The sequence below is a fragment of the Anabrus simplex genome, chromosome 1 (genome assembly GCF_040414725.1).
Source record: "Anabrus simplex isolate iqAnaSimp1 chromosome 1, ASM4041472v1, whole genome shotgun sequence".
Taxonomy (NCBI): domain Eukaryota; kingdom Metazoa; phylum Arthropoda; class Insecta; order Orthoptera; family Tettigoniidae; genus Anabrus; species Anabrus simplex.
This window is the reverse complement of record NC_090265.1, coordinates 1,176,700,168-1,176,719,414: the sequence shown is the minus strand read 5'-3', so window position 1 is coordinate 1,176,719,414 and position 19,247 is coordinate 1,176,700,168. Positions and strand designations below refer to the sequence as shown.

The 19,247-nt window shown below is 36.7% G+C and overlaps 1 protein-coding gene across 1 annotated transcript in view; it reads right to left on the bottom strand.

Annotated features, from left to right (window-relative positions):
- LOC136877289 (uncharacterized) overlaps positions 1–19,247 on the bottom strand; it is a 107,391-nt gene that overhangs the window by 62,119 nt on the left and 26,025 nt on the right. Inside the window, exon 3 of the mRNA XM_068225438.1 lies at positions 5,084–5,244. Coding sequence (XP_068081539.1) covers positions 5,084–5,161 — 78 coding nt within the window. The 5' untranslated portion in view covers positions 5,162–5,244. The remainder of the gene's footprint in view (positions 1–5,083; positions 5,245–19,247) is intronic.

Sequence of the window (19,247 nt, the reverse complement as noted above, 5' to 3'; positions counted from 1 at the left end):
GTACCCTAATTGTGGTCTTGCTAGAGACTTATATGCCCTCTTGTTTACATCCTGTTGGTCTGAGTGGCTCAGATGGTTGAGGCGCTGGCCTTCTGACCCCAACTTTGTAGGTTCGATCCTGGCTCAGTCCAGTTCTATTTGAAGGTGCTCAAATACATCAGCCTTATGTCGGCAGATTTACTGGCATGTAAAAGAACTCCTGCGGAACAAAATTCTGGCACCTCAGTGTCTCCGAAAACCGTAAAAAGTAGTTAGAGGGACGCATAGCAAATAACATTATTATTATTGTTTATATCCATACTTCCATACTTCTTCTATATCCCTTGCCCGGTCTCCCGGACATTGGCAATCAACATGGGCAGTGTTCTTCTATCTTCATGGTTTGACGTTTCTTATCCCAGTCCAGTCTTGAATGTTCTTGAGATATGATGTTCTATTTCTGCCCACTCCTCATTGTCCTTTGTCCTTCAATTTTGCCTTTTAAAATTAAGTGCAATGCTGCATATCTTTCACCAGCAGCTCTTAGAGTTTGCTCTCTGCAATATCTGTTCATTAGAGACATAATCTATCCAGAGGACTTAGCATTTTTCTATGAAATTGCATTTCCAGATCTTCCAACCTTTTTATGGTGGTCATTTTCAAGCTTCAACTCCATAAAGAAAAATTGATCAAACATAACATTTAGCTATGTGCTGTCTCAGTTTTAAATTTAAGGTGTCATCACACAGTAATGCTTTCATATTATTGAACACAAATCTTGCTATTTCTATACATCCTTACTACAACCCCTAAATATCTTCATAACCTCGTGAAAAGATCTGTAACCTTTATTTACAATCCCATTTATGTGATTACCCCAGTGATGATCTTTCTTTATATTAAGAGCTAGGTACTTACAGTCATTCCCATGAGGAGCTTTTATCCCATCAATGCAATAATTAAAACTGAGAGGACTTTTCTTCTTTGAGAAACTCACAACCTGACTTTTTACCCTATTTATCACCATACCATTGCCTGCTGTCCATCTCACAACATTGTAGAGATCTTTTTGTAGTCGCTAACAATTTTGTAACTTATTTATTACTCCATACAGTATACAATCATCTGCAAAGGGCCTTATCTCTTATTCCAGTTCTTTACTTACATCATTTATATATGTATATAAGGAAACATAAGGGCCTTAGATATGTCAAACACAATAAACCATTTGATCTCCTGAATCTAAAATATCTACTATATCTTGATGGAATCCTACAAATTGAGCTTCAGTGGAATAACCTTTCCTAAATCCAAAGTGGCTTCTATCAAACCAGTTAGTAATTTCACAAACATGCCTAATATAATCAGAAAGAATGCTTTCCCAAAGTGTGCATGCAACACATGTGAAGCTGACTGGCCTGTAATTATTGGCTTTATGTTTATCTCCCTTTCCTTAATACAATGGGGCTACTATAGCAACTCTCCATTCATTTGGTATATCTCCTTCATGCAAATAGTAATCAAATAAATACTTCAGATATGGTATTATATCCCAATCCCATTGCCTTTAGTATATCATCAGGGATCTTATCAATTCCAGCTGCTTTTCTAGTTTACAACTTCTGTATCTTATTGTAAACGTTTTTGTTATTTTAAGTAAATTTCAATAGTTTGTTAGTATTAGTTATTTCCTCTACCTTGACATTATCCTTGTAATCAACAATCTTTACATACTACTGACTGAATACTTCTGTCATTTGTAAATTCTCGCATATACACTCCCCTTGTTCATTAATGATTTCTGGGATGTCCTTCTTTGAACCTGTTTCTGCTTTAAGGTACCTATACATACCCTTCCATTTTTTGCTAAAATTTGTATGACTGCCAATTATACTTACCATCATCTTAGTCTTAACTGACTTCTTTGCTAGATTCAGTTTTGTATTAATTTCCTTCAATTTCTCCTTACTTCCCAACCATTTCTCTTTTTTTCTTTCCAATTTGCACCTTCTTCTTATTCTCTTTATTCCTCTGTTAATAATATAGCAGATCTTTACCATTTCCTACCACATTTAAAGGTTTAAATTTAATTTTTTGATGTCATCCTTAATTGACTTCCAGATCCCTGTACTCTTATCACCTCTACCTAGTCCACCCTATTTCTCTGGATGTACCTTCCTATAACCCTTGTAAACATCCCTCCTAACTTATATGTACCACTGCAGTTCAAGTGAAGGCCATCTGAATTTCTTGGTGAGACAAACGTTTCTTATGTAAATTTCAATATCAAATGTGTAGATTTCATGACCACATTGTACTTCAAATATTCTTTCAGCTAAACATGTTGTGTCAAGTACCAACCAATAGTGTGGGGATCTACTGATACTTCATTTATACAAGGGCTATCCAATTAAACCTTTCGATAATTGTATTAAATATTACAAAATTTTCCCTCATTGGACTCATCAAGATTGCCTTGTCTGAAGATGTGCAATGACTCCCTCAATTAACAACCTCTCCACAGGGTTGATGTCAGACCTACTCTCCCTTATTCCATAGGAAGTGATTATACTTGAACTAACTGCTGTATTTATCATTCAGTATTTTTTTCATTACCTATTCCTCCAGGTACCTGGCATAAATATTGATATACTCAATTAAAGAATCACTAAATAAGACATAAATTCAATACACTGACAGGCAGGATAATGCCTCTTTATATTTGGGAGTAGAATTGACCACTTGAAGACATGCCCAGGAAAACAGGCCAGCTCTGAAAATTCAGGTTTTTGTGATAAGTGATGCTACCTCTTTTCTGTCCAGAGAAGCACCATTTTAATTAATTAATTACTTTATTGCAGCCTAATGGCCACAGAAGGAAAAGGTACATAAATATTTTTTTGCTATTGGTTTTACGTCGCACCGACACAGATATGTCTTATGGCGACGATGGGACAGGAAAGGGCTAGGACTGGGAAGGAAGCAGCCATGGCCTTAATTAAGGTACAGCCCCAGCATTTGCCTGGTGTGAAAATGGGAAGCCACGGAAAACCATCTTCAGGGCTGCCGACAGTGGGGCTCGAACCCACTATCTCCCGAATACTGGATACTGACCGCACTTAAGCGACTGCAGCTATCGAGCTTGGTGGTACATAAATAATGGAATAATAAAGTTGAATTAATTACTTTTGCTGTAGTCAGCTAGAGATCTTTCTCATTTCCTGCAGGCTGTTATGTGGTATTTCCCACAAACATTCTTGCATAACATGCATAGGCACTCGTTTGGTTTGTGGAACTTCTTATTCCGACATATCTGGTGATGAAAACTGTGCACGGCGAGTTGCGTCATCACAGACCTCAATTCTTGGTTCCCACTTGTCCATCTCCTGTCGATCATTGCATCCGTGGTGTAGAAATCTCTAGAGATTTCTGTGCACTTCTGTTTTCTTCTTTCAGTTATTTCCTTGTTTCAACTACTTGTATACCATTCTGGATCAAACTGACTTCAATACTCCTAGCAACATTTTCAGGTATATGGATTTGATGCTTTCTAATGCAATTAGGTCTGTCACATTCAATTTCTCCCAAATAATTTCTAAACCATGTGTTAATATTGGGGTTATTTTAGCATGAAATAAGATCATGGCTGTTTGCAGTGAAAGCCTGGTGATGTTTCTTATATCACATATTCCTCTCATGGCTGCCATTACCCTTTCCTTAATGTGTAGCCTGAAAGAGTTGCACGTTGACTGTATTGTAATTCCAAGGTATCTGAAAGAATTAACCATCTTAATCTCTTAAAGTCATAGTCTCTTGTGATGCTGGTCTTCCACCTTTACGGAATGTCATATATATACTGTTTCGTTGTGGTTCACTGTGAATTCATTAACATTAGCCAAATTTGCTAGGGAGTTCAAAGCTGTCTGTAGCTCACCTTTATCAGGAGAGCCTAGGACCACGTCATCTGTGTACAGATACATAGATATTATAAGAGTTTCTTCTATGATCTTCGTGATGTTGACCGTAGTGATGTTGGGAAGCATACGGCTCATAGGTTCTCCTTGTAGTACACTGTTAGTCTGTGTAATTTCCCTCGATGTTGATACTCTGTCTTGTATTTCTATTATGTTGTAGGCCAGAATATTTCTTATTGCCATTGTGATTTTATTTTCTCCCATTGTTACATGTTTCAGTTTTTTCAAGAGTTTTGTACTCTTCACTAAATCAAAAGCTTTCGTATAATCCATGGAAACTGTATGAATCTTTCCCTTCGGGTGTCATAGTACCTGGTCTATATTGTTAAGTAGGTTATGAGTAGCTTGTAAAGTTGATCTCCCTTCTCTGAAGCAAATTGTTTGTCCAGCAATAAATTTTTTAAACTGGACTAAGTCCAAACTCTCATATTAGGATATACCGGTATACAGAAGTTGAAATTCTTGCTTTTCTCTAAATGCTTTTTCAGTAATATCAGAAGAAGGCTAACCAGCTGCTGTTATCATAGGTGCTCTGTAGTGGAAAATAGCACAACTCTTTTAAGCAGGATAGGGAACCTAGAGTCAAATACTGTACATGAAACACATATTAATAAATAACACCTATAAAATTTGAGAATAGTAGTACCATACTTAAACATAGCTTTTATAGTATAAAATATCACTATGATAATACTCGCATATAGTAATTTTAAGAAACTGTGCTTAACGTAATATGTAAACAGAAACAATGGTAGAAAGAGAAGAGGGAAATATTGATGAAACTGTGAAAATTAGGTAATGATTATGTAGGCCTATAATATAAATTTATACTGTCTGCTTTCAGCCTCATTAACAAATCTTACTTTTTTTCCTCTTCAAAAAAGTATGGTTTGGACCATTCTTTTTCATTTAACTAAGTTTTCTCCTACCTTATGAAGAAAATAACAATGAAAATCAGTTTAGTATTTTAGCAATTGTAAATATTTTGATTTTACCGTTTATATCATTGTATGTGTCATTATATGTGATTTATCACTGTTATTTGCTAAAATGTCGCTTCAGTTTCATCCTTCCAATCACATGTATAGTATAAGGTCATGAAAAGTTTTAGACATTTGATTAAGACTCACCCTAGCTCTTGTCAGTGCTGTTGAATCATTTATACATCTCTGTACACTGCCATCATCTAGGAGATTCATTCTTGTCATATTATCTATATTTTCTATTTCAATTGAAGGCTCAGTAATGTTGGAATCTGAAGATCTAGTTACTACTCTTGCTGCAATTGTTCCTACAAAAAGAAGTACCAGTATGTAGAACAAAGTTTTAGATATTAAAGTAATGCATCATGTATAGCAAGGATTCTGATTATTTGTAAAGGAATAAAATTATGGTAAAATGGGCATACTTATATGAAAAGTACTTTAGCTTCCATATACAATGTATTACAGACTGAAACGGTATTTTACAACCAGCTATTAGAAGGCGATCTTACAAATGGCCCTTCTCACAAGGGATATGCCACATCCCACCCTTCATGCCAAAACCTACCTTGAAGATTTGGTGACAGCTGATGTGCTATAAGAAGACCACATATTAGAAATTAGCTGCCTGTTTCCATAGTAATGTCATAAAATTAACCCCTGAATTAATAAGCATTAGGAAAATGACACAAGGTGCTACAGGTTGGATGCTCACTGCAGGCAAGCCAGAATTGGAGCAGCAAGCAGAAAACCATAAGGACACCCCACACAGATCACCAGTGAGGCAGGTATATCCATCTGTGCTGCATTACTGACTGGACATGATGGACTCCAGCTTTGATTTTGGGACCTTGCAGTAGAAACAAGCAGCAAATGTTTTACATGTGGTGTTCTCTTAACGCATTGGTTATGTCTCCTAAGTTTCAACATAGGTTTCGTTGTCAAGGGTGTGATACATCCCTTGTCAGGCCCAACCATGAGTTAATTTCTGTAGATACTGAAGGTATGTCAATAGCCAAAGAATAACTGTTCCAATTACTGACCCAAGACAAGAACTGTTGTAACACAGGGTATGCTAAACAGGGTTTCTGTTAGCAGCTTGTTATTCCCTGTAATAGATTCATTAGTCTATATCTTCAATAACCTGAATAAAGTTCAGGAATCTTTGAATTTTCTTAACAAGATTCAAAATCAACAGTGGACAAGCTAAAATGACAGTAGTCTTACTCATTAACCAGACTAAGAGAAGGTGACATAAGCATGCAACATAGCAGGGGATGTTACCATTCAATCATACATGCAATGGAAATGAATCATTTCAGTACATGGATGATAATAAGGCAGGACCAAATACTTAAAGGGATTTGAACCCTGGAAAAAGAAGGATATAAGGGAGAAAGAATAGTCTGTCTCTCATGGACACTTATATACCTCTTCAATGATCCAATTCGAATCCCTTACAATAATTAGAAAACCCACCAGATACAGTTAAGTTAACAACTCATTACAGAAATATTCATTGATAATAATCACTACTAACACTACTTTTTCCATGAGAGGTTCTTTCCCATAAAAGAATACAGGCTTAGTCTATCATGTAATTGCAATCACATTTGATCAAGGTAAAGAGATGTTAGCCCCAAATAGCCAGCATATATCTAATAAATAAGATAAAACTTCAAGCAAACATTGGTTTGTCCCATACAAAATCATGGATACATTAAAATACTTGTGGATAATATTGCAAACAATTAAGAGGTTTCCTCTACCAACAAGAAAAGTGAGAGGAAAAATAACATTTGTCAATGAAAATATTAGAGAATGGGGGCAATGAATCCCAACAAGAAGAAGAAACCAGCACCCCACATTTATCAGGCATTACACAAATGCCTACTAGAATGAATCATAATGGGATAATCTATCCCTAATTTGGGTACTTTAGTTAGGCAATGAATATTTGTTTGATAAATATTGAACTTCAAATTCCATTAAAAGACCAAGGTTGATTTGTACCCTACAAACATCATCTTTAAACATGACAAATGTAATAGATACATGGTTTCACAAACTGACCTAGCAGGCTTTCCTCATTATTTACTCCCAAGAATCTACATACTGAATCAAGAAAGAAGGAAAAGGAGTGTGGGGATTCAAGAACCCAACACATAGGGATTCCCAATAAATAACCCTTGAACAAATGTCTTCACAGAATTCATAGTTCAGAGGGGCATGAGGTATTAAGTAGCATACTTGTGCTTAGAAATTCTGTCCACAGTTTCCTGCCCATGATCAGTTCAGTTTTTCAAAGAATATGTAGACCACTCCAAACAGACTGTAATCTTAGTCATTACACCTGCATCTCCGTAATGCCCAAAGATAAAGAAAGTAAACAGCTCCTTGAAAGGAACAAATACAATTTAGGATGAATTCATTTTAACATGACTCCCTCTAACTCTCACCTTCGATTAAATATGATAGGGTTAATGGAGCAGAGATTCAGCTCTCTCCGCCTATACATCTGCAGTGCTCGAACATCCAACACTGCGGAAACTCCTGTCGTTTGGAAGAAGTTGCTCGTATTTATATGTAAAGTAGGTAGAATCAAGAAGGCTCAGGAATATGAGATGGGGCAGGCACGTATGTCAAGATGATGTCACAGCAAGAGAGATAAAACAACAGCGGGTGAACAGTGTAGCGGAGGGTATGCTACGGGCAAGAGTATTCAGAAGCAAAATCATGAAGCACTATGGGAACATGAAACTGCATTCAGGTGAGACATAAAGCACACATATTTGTTGTTACATGCTGCAGTGTGATATATTGTGAATTCAAGAAATTGATAATGATAGGCTAGGGGGATGGTATTATGTGCAGAAAGACCATATATTATCGGCACACTTTATCTTGGTACATTTACACCCTAGTGCTGAATCAGTCAACCTCGGCAATCGTTGAGATTCGTACTGGCAACATTTGAAACAACTATGAATCGCTTAAGCATCGTTGTGCGACATCTGGCGTACACTTTACGTACTAGTACTGTTGTTTACACAGCAAAGCCAAACTATAGAATTCATGCTAGGAACAAGATTCGCATCGAGAAATATTATATAATGTGTATGTGACATAGTTGTTGGCTTAAGACAATAACGGTTTAGAAACTTCATATCGATCGATCATATTCTCGATTCAATTCAGATTTCATTTTCATTCAGTTGGCAGCACTATCAGAACCGGGACAGCTTCCTTCTTACTCCTCACCCCTGTACACAAATGCACCAAGATAAAGTGTGCCATTAATACACAATATGGAAATTTTATTTTTTTCACTCTTAGTATCTAAATCATTACATTGAAGAAAATAGCACTATCTCTAGGAAGGTTTGAGAAAGGGCTAGTATTGGGAAGGTAGCAGCTGTGATCTTAATTAAGGTACAGCCCCAACATTTGACTGGTGTGAAAATGGGAAAACATGGAGAATTATCTTTAGGGCTACCCGTGGTGGGAATCAAACCCACCACCTTCCAAATGCATGTTCACATCTACTTGACCTGAACCACGTAGCCAAACTCCATGGTGAAGGAAGCTTAGCAACATCATGTTTCTTTAAATTTATAAGCCTCCAGATAAAGGGTTCTCATTCTGTCTACCTGAGAACTTCAGTACAAATGAAACATCCTTTATAATTGGTGATTTCAAGAGTTGTAATTATTTACAGAGCTCAACAATAGAGAATAAAGATAGAGAAGCTGTCCTTCCATGAGTTAACACTTTTAAACTCTCTTTTAATCACAACTGAAAGTTCCCTGGTGGTGATGTTAATAGTTCTAAGAGGAAGTACAGCTGGGCAAACATCCTCTCTTAACTCTAATCAGAAGGGCAAAAGGAAGAGGTCCAATCAATCAAAGATTAAAGGTATAGGCAAAAAAAGAAGAAGGGCCAAGAAGGACATAAAAATTAAAGACACCCCAGGCCTCACAAACCTAATATGGAAGGGGTTGGAAAGAAGCAAGAGTTGACCAGGAGAAGTAGATAGGAAAGATGAAAGTGAGGATCCATGCACAAGTAAGTAGAAGCAATGCAAGGTGCAGCTAGGCATCCTATGGTCACCAATCCATGCTCCCAAGTTGAGAGACCACTGGGTCCCATTTTAGTCAGCTCCTATAACAAGCACGGGGTACTGTGTATGTTTTCGACTGCCTCTACCCACAAGAGGTGAGAAATAGAAGAGGTTTGACCCTTCAAAGGAATGGAAGAGTTATGAAGTGCATGAAAATGAGACTCCCTAGGCCTCTCACACTTACTGTAATACCATTGGGGTTGGAAAGGAACAAGAGTTGACCAAGGGAGGTTGGATAGAAAAGGTGAAAGTAAGGAGCCATGCACAAGTAAGTAAAAGCAATGCTAGGCTCAGCTCAGGGTCCTTTAGTGCTAAAATTTAGTCGTGTAGGAGTTATTTTGGGCACCAGTAAATCTACCAACATGAGGTTCATATATTTGAACACCTTCAAATACTGTACCACTGGACTGAGCCAACACTGAAACTTCCATCTTGAGCTCAGGAGGCCAGCGCTCTACTATATGAGCTACTCAGCCCAGCTGATTGGCAGTGAAATATGACAAACATAGCTAGGGAGAATGGAAGGAAACTCTGGTGCAGTCTGTCTGCCAGAGTCAAAGAGGCATAGGTGATAGAGGTAAAAGAAGCAGCACACTAATAGATTGTTTCTTTCTTGTTTATAGATTATGCAGATTGTTTCAAAATTCATTCTCTTTCTCCTGAGAAAGGAATTTCAGTACAAAGGAAATCTGACAAATGAACATGAGATGGCTTAGTGAGTTTAAGATATACTAATTACAGATGCTGTCACTAATGAGGAGAGGACATTGGGTTTCGAGGGAGAGTATGGACATAGAAAGAGAAGGAACAAACTCTGAATGAGAGTATACATCATTGCCATCAAAGAAATCAAACCAGATGTTGGTGAGGATTATCTGAAGATGGCCTATGAATATATGACAGGTACAAAATCAGGGAATTGAAGGTGTTGAGATACTGCCAAAAACCAGGTCTGGAAGCTTTCCAATGTGAGAGTCTTATACAGATATGAGAAAAAACTGTGAGAGTAATTAGAACATATGGATAGCAATACATTTCATGGAGAAATGACAACCCTCAAAAGAAGGACCTTCAAGAACTTCTTCAAGATAGTTGCATCTACCAGCATTATTCATGACAGAGATCAATGTGACACAAGATTAGAGTTGCGTCTTACAGCAACTTCAAGGTAACCTTGTCATGGTTGCAGTTGCTTAAACAGAAAAACAAAACAGGAGTGTGTCTTGCACTATTACTCAGTATGTGGGAAAAGTAATAGTGTCCCAAAAAACTAATTCACAAGAACAATCAGAATCTGATGGATATTACCTGATATCCTCCATCATGACATTAAGACATTACTTGCAGAGCAAATCTTGAAATATGGTAGGTAAAGGCTATTTCTACAACCAACAACAGAACAAAGAGTTTTTGTCCTCTTCCAGAGGAGAGAGTATATCTAATCATTGTACTGTCTAAAGAACAAAGAGGTTCCTCCGTTGGACTTAGAGAGGAATGTTTACATATTTTAAACACTGGGAGATACCATCAATTAGGTAACGTTGGTCACACTTCAAGGTTACTTAGAAATTCTGACATGAAAATAACAGTGAAATTGAATTTAGTTGAAGTGGACAATGTATCTCACACTGTATGTATTCTTTTTTTTTTTTTTTTTTTTTTTTTTTTTTTTACAAGAACAAACAGAGAGAAATTTGTTGCTGATTTAAAGGTAAGTAAATTGTGGCTGAATTTCCCATATTTGTGGTAGCTTTGGCTGACATAAGTTTAATGAGGAGACAAAGTTACTCTACAGGTTACTACAGCAATGTATTTTTTTTTCTTTGCCCCAATTTCTTCAATGGTTGATCTGAAAAGCCTTGGGATTTCTATTTCCATGATAACCCATACTGTTTGTTCCAGGTTTTCAGCTAAGATATTTTTAGAGGAAGGTTGTGTGAGATGGGTTGAATTGGGTAAAAAAAGAATGAACTCAATATTATTGCTTTCATATAACCAAATGACATCCAGAATTAGGAGACTGGGCAAGTTGTTGCCTATTATTATTATCATTATTGTCCAGCTCCATGGCTAAATTGTTAGCATGCTGGTCTTTGGCCACAGGAATCCCAGGTCTGATTCCCGGCAGGGTTGGGAATTTTAACCTTAATTGGTTAATTTCACGGACATGGGGGCTGGGTGTATGTGTCGTCTTCATCATCATTTCATCCTTATCAAGATGCGCAGGCCGTCTACGGGCGTCAAATCAAAAGACCTGCATCTAGCGAGCCGACCTTGTCCTTGGACACTCCCTGCACAAAAAGCCATACGCCATTTCCTTATCATTTTTTTTTTCCAAGCAATTTCTGTAGATATGGAATGCAAATTTTCAGAACTCAATCTTCAAAGCTTTGCAAATCAAATGACCTGCTTTCATTTCTGTTATAGCATGATCCATCTATGCCTTCTGCTATCTATCAGGGATATAAATGTTCTGGAAACCACACACAACTTAGATAACTTCTGAATTAAAAGCTTCCCATTTCAAAATTCTTTCAAATCTTTCTTAGTGTAGACAGGGTTGTAATTTTGGTAAGAACTGTTGGAAAGCTGTGATTTTCTGATAAAAATAAATAATATCATACATATGAAACTTGTGTTAGTTGTAAGAAATCTACATTAAGGTTATGTGTTCAGTCAATTGGTCTTTCTTATTTTTTAAAATTCTTTGAACTGCTTGCTGTATGTGATGAGTAGTTGTCGGCAACAGTTCGCAATAAAAGCTGTGTGTGATGAAGCTGGTGTTTTTGTCATAAAATCTGTTTACCTGAACTGGTGTTATGAGCTAAAATGAAGAGATATCAACAGGTTATGGGCTCAGAGTACCAGAGCACTGCAGTGCATTCCGGACAATATAAGATGAAATGGAGTAATAAAAATTAACAGACGAAGCGAGTTGTGACATTATGAACGGAATTTTTTATTTTTTTTGCTAGTTGCTTTGTGTCGCACCGCCACAGATAGGTCTTATAGCGACGGTGGGACAGGGAAGGGCTAGGAGTAGGAAGGAAGCGGCCGTGGCCTTAATTAAGGTACAGCCTCAGCATTTGCCTGGTGTGAAAATGGGAAACCACGGAAAACCATCTTCAGGGCTGCCGACAGTGGGGTTCGAACCTACTATCTCCCGAATACTGGATACTGGTCGCACTTAAGCGACTACAGCTATCGAGCTCGGTGAACGGAAAAATGGTGACCTCGTGGACCGGAGAAGAAACACTGAGTTGGAATGTGGCTGTGTGTGTGAAAAATAAGGATGAAGTGTTGTACAGAGTAGAAATTGGCTGTTGAGACAACGACCTGGGAGGAACAACTAGAGGTTGAGTCTATAGCAATACAAGAGCCAGGGAATAATCTGAGAAGGTCAACAAGACAGAGGAAAGGAAAAACTTGTACAGATTGTAAGTGATGGAAGTTAGACATGCGAGTGTAGTGGAACCTAGAACAGTTGAGGAGACTATGTCAAGCCAAAAGTCTGATAACTTGATGGAAGCCATGAAAGTGGAGATCACTGGGATGAGAAAGAAGGATGTTTGGGAAATTGTAAAAAGACCAGATAATATCAAGGTAATTATTCTAAGTGGGTGTTTTCATTGAATATGACAGTGAGGATAACATACAGAAATATAAGGCCAGATTGGTTGCCCAAGGTTTTAAGAGACAGATGATCCTTAGTTATGATGCAACATTTAGTCCTGTTATAAAGAGGAAAACAATGAGACTGCTGATAGGCATTGCAGTACGTAAAGATTGGACTGTAGGACATCTAGATGTAACTAGTGCTTACTTAAATAGTGAAATCAGTTGTACTGTATACATGGAACAAGAATTGTTCGTAGAAAAGGATGTCCAAAACTATGTATGTAAATTGAAGAAAAGTATCTATGGACTACAGAATTCAAGTAAGAACTGGAATGGTTGTGTTGATAAAAAGGCTAGATTTTAAGAGATGTGTTAAAGAACCATGTGTGTATGTAAAGGAGAGTTGTATCATTGGTTTGTATGTTGACAATATCATTGTAATAGGAAACAAAGAGCTTGTTAAGACGGTAAAAGTAAGGTTGGCAGATGAGTTAGAAATTAAAGATCTACAGAAAGTGACAAATTTACTGTCAATAAAAATAGAACAGACAAAAGAAGTGGTTATGTTGAGTGAAAGTCTGTAGATAGACAAATTACTTTATGATTTTTCCATGAGTGACTGTAATCCGAGTAAGACTATTTTACGAAGCGAGTATACAGCAGCCGAAAACAATGAGCAGGAATTTGATTGTACCATCTATCACAGTGCAGTAGGAAGTTTGCTATATTTGTTAAGTAATACTGGACCTGACATTGCATTTGCAATAAGTAAAGTTAGCCAAAATGGTCAAAAACCTAAGATTAGAAATTGGAAAGAGGTGAAGCATATCATGAGATATCTATGTGATACTAGAGATTTAAAGTTATGTTTTAAAAATTGTGAAGAGTCCATACAAGTATTCTGTGATGCAGATTGGGGAGGAGATACTGAGTCAAGAAGATCAGTGAGTGGGTATGTAACCACAGTGGCAGGGGGAGCAGTGTCTTGGTATAGTAAGAAACAGAGTTATATTGCTAGATCTACTATGGATTCTGAATACATGGCAATGGCAGAGGTATCTCGAGAAGTAACTTGGATGAAAGATTTGCTATCAGAGCTAGGGCTTGAAAGGTTTATGGATACACCTTGTAAAATGTTTGCTGGCAATGCAGTAGCAATTAAATTAAGCAAAAACAATAATGTGAGTGAAAGGTCAAAACAAATTGACATCATGTATCATGTATGTAGAGAACTAGTAGAAAGGGGATTCATTGAGTTTGTGTATGTAGCATCAGAGAGGAATGCTGCAGACTTGTTTACAGAGAATTTATCAAGCAACAACCTTAAGAGTTTCTGTAGGCTTATAGGATTGCAATGAAGTGTAGTCCTTATTTTATTTGTTTCAGAAAAGGAGGGGAGTGTTGAAATGCTGTGATTTTCTCATAAAAATAAATAATATCATACAAACATATCTTGTGTTAGTTGTAAAGAATCTACATTAAGGTTATGTGTATTTTTCCTTGAAAAAATTGAGTTGATGGTCTAGCTTATTTTTTTTATTCTTTGAACTGCTAGCTGTGTGTGATGAATAGTTATCGGCAACAGTTTGCAATAAAAGACGTGTGTGATGAATCTGGTGTTTTTGTCATAAAATTTGTTTGCCTGAACTTGTGTTATGAGCTAAAATGAAGAGATATCAACAAGATGAGTGTCTATATTTATTTTTGTAATTGTATGGCATGATCAAGATTACCTACAAAATTAACACATTTTTATGTAAAAGTGATTCATGAGGCCCTATTTGATATTTCCACCAGAATGTATTGCTTGACACTTACCTAATAAGCCAATATTTAAAACAGGATGCAAAATAGTTGACATTGTAGTGTGATTCACACAACAATACAGACTACACTATTTAATTAAATTAAGCAACTAACTGTCCTAACTGGTGGAGAGGGGTGTGATTGGCTCAGTAGCTTAACTGCTGCCTTTTCACCCAGATTGCTGTACTTTCAATCCCTGTCAAACCTGGAATGGGATTTTTTCTCCTGAAAATATACGTGGTGTCAAGAAGGGCAACTGCCCTTAAACCCCCAGTCAAAACCTAACTGAGTCTGAAAGACTAGTGCTTCCAGAAATATGTGAGATGAGCTTCTTAACTGGAGGAGAGGTTAAAAATTTGAAACACAGATGTTGACAGCTTTTGATTGCACTATTTAAAATTGTCAGTTCTAATTTCTAGATGACAGTTGAGAATAAGTGACTTAGAAACAAAATGTCCAAAGCTTTCCCTATGGATGAAATGAAATAACAGTACACTCTATCTTGATACTGATGGAAAAGCAGTGGAGTTCTGAGCAAATTCAAACTGATTGTTTGTGAACAAACAAAGACACACTGAATGCCGAAGTTATACAATACTACCACTGACACAGATCGCCATATAAGTGAATGCTAATTAGTGTACAAGATGATAATGTTACATAAAGACTGACTTGAGGTCTGAAATACCTCTCAGCAACTTCAAACTGACTGAAGGTGAAAGAGAACAAGAACACTACTGTAAGCTCATAATTTGAAGGTTGTGAAAGTGTTCATATGGAAGTAATTGACAATTTTAATTTATGAAACACTGAGCGAGTAGGCTGTGCAGTTAGGGTCATGCAGCTGTGAGCTTGCATTTGGGAGATAGTGGATTCAAATCCCACTGTCAGCAGCCCTGAAGATGATTTTTAGTGGTTTTCTCATTTTCACACCATGGCCACTTCCTTCTCAATTCTACTCCTTTCCTATCCAAGCTCTGCTGTAAGACCTATCTGTGTTGGTGCAACATAAAGCAAATTGTGAAAAATTAAAAAAAAATTAAAAAATAATGAAACTGACACAGACATTTATTTTCTTCCTTGGAAGTCTGGCAATAATATCACTTTTGTACTGAACTATCATTATTTTTCATGTTTCCTTGATGGTGAGGACAAAATAAACAACATTTTAATGAGAAATATGAATAAATGAATTGAAATCAACAAATGATAAAATTTAAAAAAATCACTGAACATGTTGTAAGATATGAAATTATAAACTGCTATATAAAAAAGACCCAGAATGCACTGGTTCCACTGAATGGATGTTGGTGGAGGTTTTTGATTGCCTAAGAGCAGTAATATAAATGGTTCATATTAGTTCAGCAAAATAAAAAGAATATTTAAGAGAATGCCTCTTCCTGTCACAAGGACGTATCAATTTATGGTAATGAAATAAAAGTACTAACCAGCAGTAATCAGAAACACATACAATAAAGTCTTCATGTTGTTCTGTTGAGGATGAAACCATAAAATATAATAAAGAGATGTTTATATATTGAATACAGCAGAATATGTGACCCTATCTTGAGATATAGCTTCGTATCACTAGTGACATTTGAGGTTATCATATTTGTGCAGATATTTATTTGAACTTTCTACTGTATCAGGTCACATAACAAAGTTTGAATAATGAAGTCTGTTTACAAGTATGTTTATATCCTCATTAGCAGATTTCTCACAATGCAGATAGTAGTTTGAAATAACTCAAACATAGATCTTTGGTGCACTAGGTTTAATGTTAATTTTTCATGCTGGAGATACTATTAATTCCCACTTAGTAAGTTTTGTTCCTTTCCTCCTCAACTTATTAAAAAATTACACAAGAAACAAACAAAACACATATGGAATCTAATTTTCCTTAGAGTAGTCCTATTACTTTTGGGACACTTATAACATTGTATCATTTTATAAAGTCTGTCTGTTAAGTCATCAGCTTAGTGAATAGTTGACTGGCTCCTCAGACAGCACCACTAAAGATTATGTGAGTGTAGTCAGTTAAAATTAATTTATGAATTAATAAATGTATAAACTACGGTACCTGTAGAAATATATGATAATAGAATTACACTAAAGTTTAATTAAGTAGTTTCTTTTTTTCTGGTATAATTCTGTTTTATGTTTTCTTGTTCAGGTAGTTCATAAATTGACTTATTCATAAATTACTTTTGACCTACTGCAGAACCTAACACTTATAAATAGGATACAATCCCTGAAGATATTAAAAAGTCTTGCTTATCTAGGACGTTTAAAACAGCCTACCATAAATTCCTCCACAGTAACAGTGACTCGAATGAATGTAAGAGTGAATGAAACCAAAAATTACATACTATATTTAAGAATCCTAAGCTATCCCATTTATGTATTTACTCTTCTCATTTAAAACTGTGCACTGTTCCTGGAAATAGATAACATAGTAAAATCATTTTTAGTATACTCAGATTGTAACATAGTAATATTCAGCTAATTTTTTTTTGCCTCATTACCTCCCCTGCTAACCATGTGACCTTGCCGTGATGGGGAGGATTGCGTGTCCCAATGAAACAGATAGCTAAGCCTCAAGTGCAACCATATCGGATGGATATCTGTCGAGAGACGAGACTAACGAATGATTCATCGAAAGGGGGGTAGCAGCATTTCGGAAGTTGTAAGGGTGGCAGTCTGGATGATTGACCGATATGGCATTGTAATAATACTCAACATGGCTTAGCTGTGTTGATACTGCTACATGGCTGAAAGCAAAGGGAAACTACAGCTGTAACTAACTCCCGAGGATATTCAGCTCACCCTGTATGAATGATGTACTGATGATGGCTTTATCCCAGGTAAAATATTCTGGAGGTAAAACAGTACCCCATTCGTATCTGCGGGTGGAGACTACATGAGAGGGGGCAATCATCAGGGATATGGATACTGACATTCTGCAAGTCAGAGCATAGAATATTATAAGTCTGAATTGTTGTGGTAAGTAAGAGAATCTGGAAAGGGAGATGGTTAGACTGAATTTAGATATAGTTGGTATAAGTGAAGTACATTGGCAGGAAGAGCAGGATTGTTGGTCAGGTAACTAGAGGATTATCAACACAAAATCAAACAGGGGAAATGCAGGAGTGGGTTTAATAATGAATAAGAAAATAGGGCATTGGGTAAGCTTCTATGACCAGCACAGTGAAAGGATTATTGTTGTCAAGATAGACACCAAACCAATGCCTACCACAATAGTGAAATCAAAAAAAATATGTGAAGGGATAGAAGATTTAATACAGTCTGTAAAAGGTGATGAGAAACTAATTGTGATGGGAGACTGGAATGCAATGGTAAGCCAAGGAAAAGAAGGTAATATAATAGAAGAATTTGGATTGGGACAAAGAAATGAAAGAGTGAATTCTGCACCAATCGTAATTTAGTCCTTGTTAATACTTGTTCAAACACCACAAACGACGGCTGTATATGTGGATGAGACCTGGAGACACTGGAAGGTATCAAACAGACTTCATTATGATTAGGCAGAGGTTCAGAAACCAGGTGTTGGATTGCAAAGATTTCCCAGGAGCAGACGTGGACCCTGACCATAACTTGCTGGTCATGAAATGCCATCTGAAGTTGAAGAAATTGAAGAAAGGAAGGAATGCAAGGAGATGGAATCTAGACAAGTTGAAAGAAAAGAGTGTGTGGGACTGTTTCAAGAAACATGTTGCATGAAAACTAAGTGAAGAGGCTGAAGGAAACACAATAGAGGAAGAACGGACAGTCATGAAGAATGAGGTCTCTAGGGCTGCTGAAAAAATGTTTGGAAGAAAGGAAAGATCAACCACGAATCAATGGATAACTCAGGAGATACTAGACCTGGCTGATGAACGATGAAAGTACAAGAATACTACCACACCATTTAGTATCTCTTCCTGCAAAATTGTAACACACATTATTTACAGAAGAATGGAAAGACAAGTTCAGACTGAGTTGGGAGAATATCAATTTGGCTTCAGAAGGAGTGAAGTAATCCTGACTTTACATCTGATCTTAGAGGATCGAATTAAGAAGGACAAGCCCACATACATGGTGTTCGTAGATCTTCAAAAGGCATTTGATAATGTTGATTGGACCAAGATATTTGAGATTCTGAAGGTGATCGGGGTCAGATACCAAGAACGAAGAATTACCTACAATCTGTATAAAAATCAGTCTACAGTGATAAGAATCAAGGGCTTTGAAAAAGAAGCAGCAATCCAGAAAGGAGTGAGGGAAGGTTATGGTTTGTCCCCCCTCCTTTTCAATGTTTGTATAGAAGAGGCAGTAAAGGAAATCAAAGAGGAATTTGGGAAGGGAATCACAATCTAAGGAGAGGAACACAAAACCCTATGATTTGCTGATGATATTGTTATTTTATTTGAGACTGCAGAAGATCCTGAGAAATTGCTGAATGGTATGGACAGAGTCTTGGATAAGGAGTACAAGATGAAAATAAATAAGTCCAAAACAAAAGTAATGGAGTGCAGTTGAATGAAGTCATGTGATACAGGAAATATTAGATTAGGAAATGAAGTCTTAAAGGAAGTAGATGTATATTGTTACTTGGGTAGTAAAATAACTAACAATGGCAGAAGTAAGGAGGACACAAAATGTAGACTAGCACAAGCAAGGAAGGCCTTTCTTCGGAAAAGAAACTTACTGACTTCAAACATTGATATGGGAATTAGAAATATGTTTCTGAAGACTTTCATCTGGAGG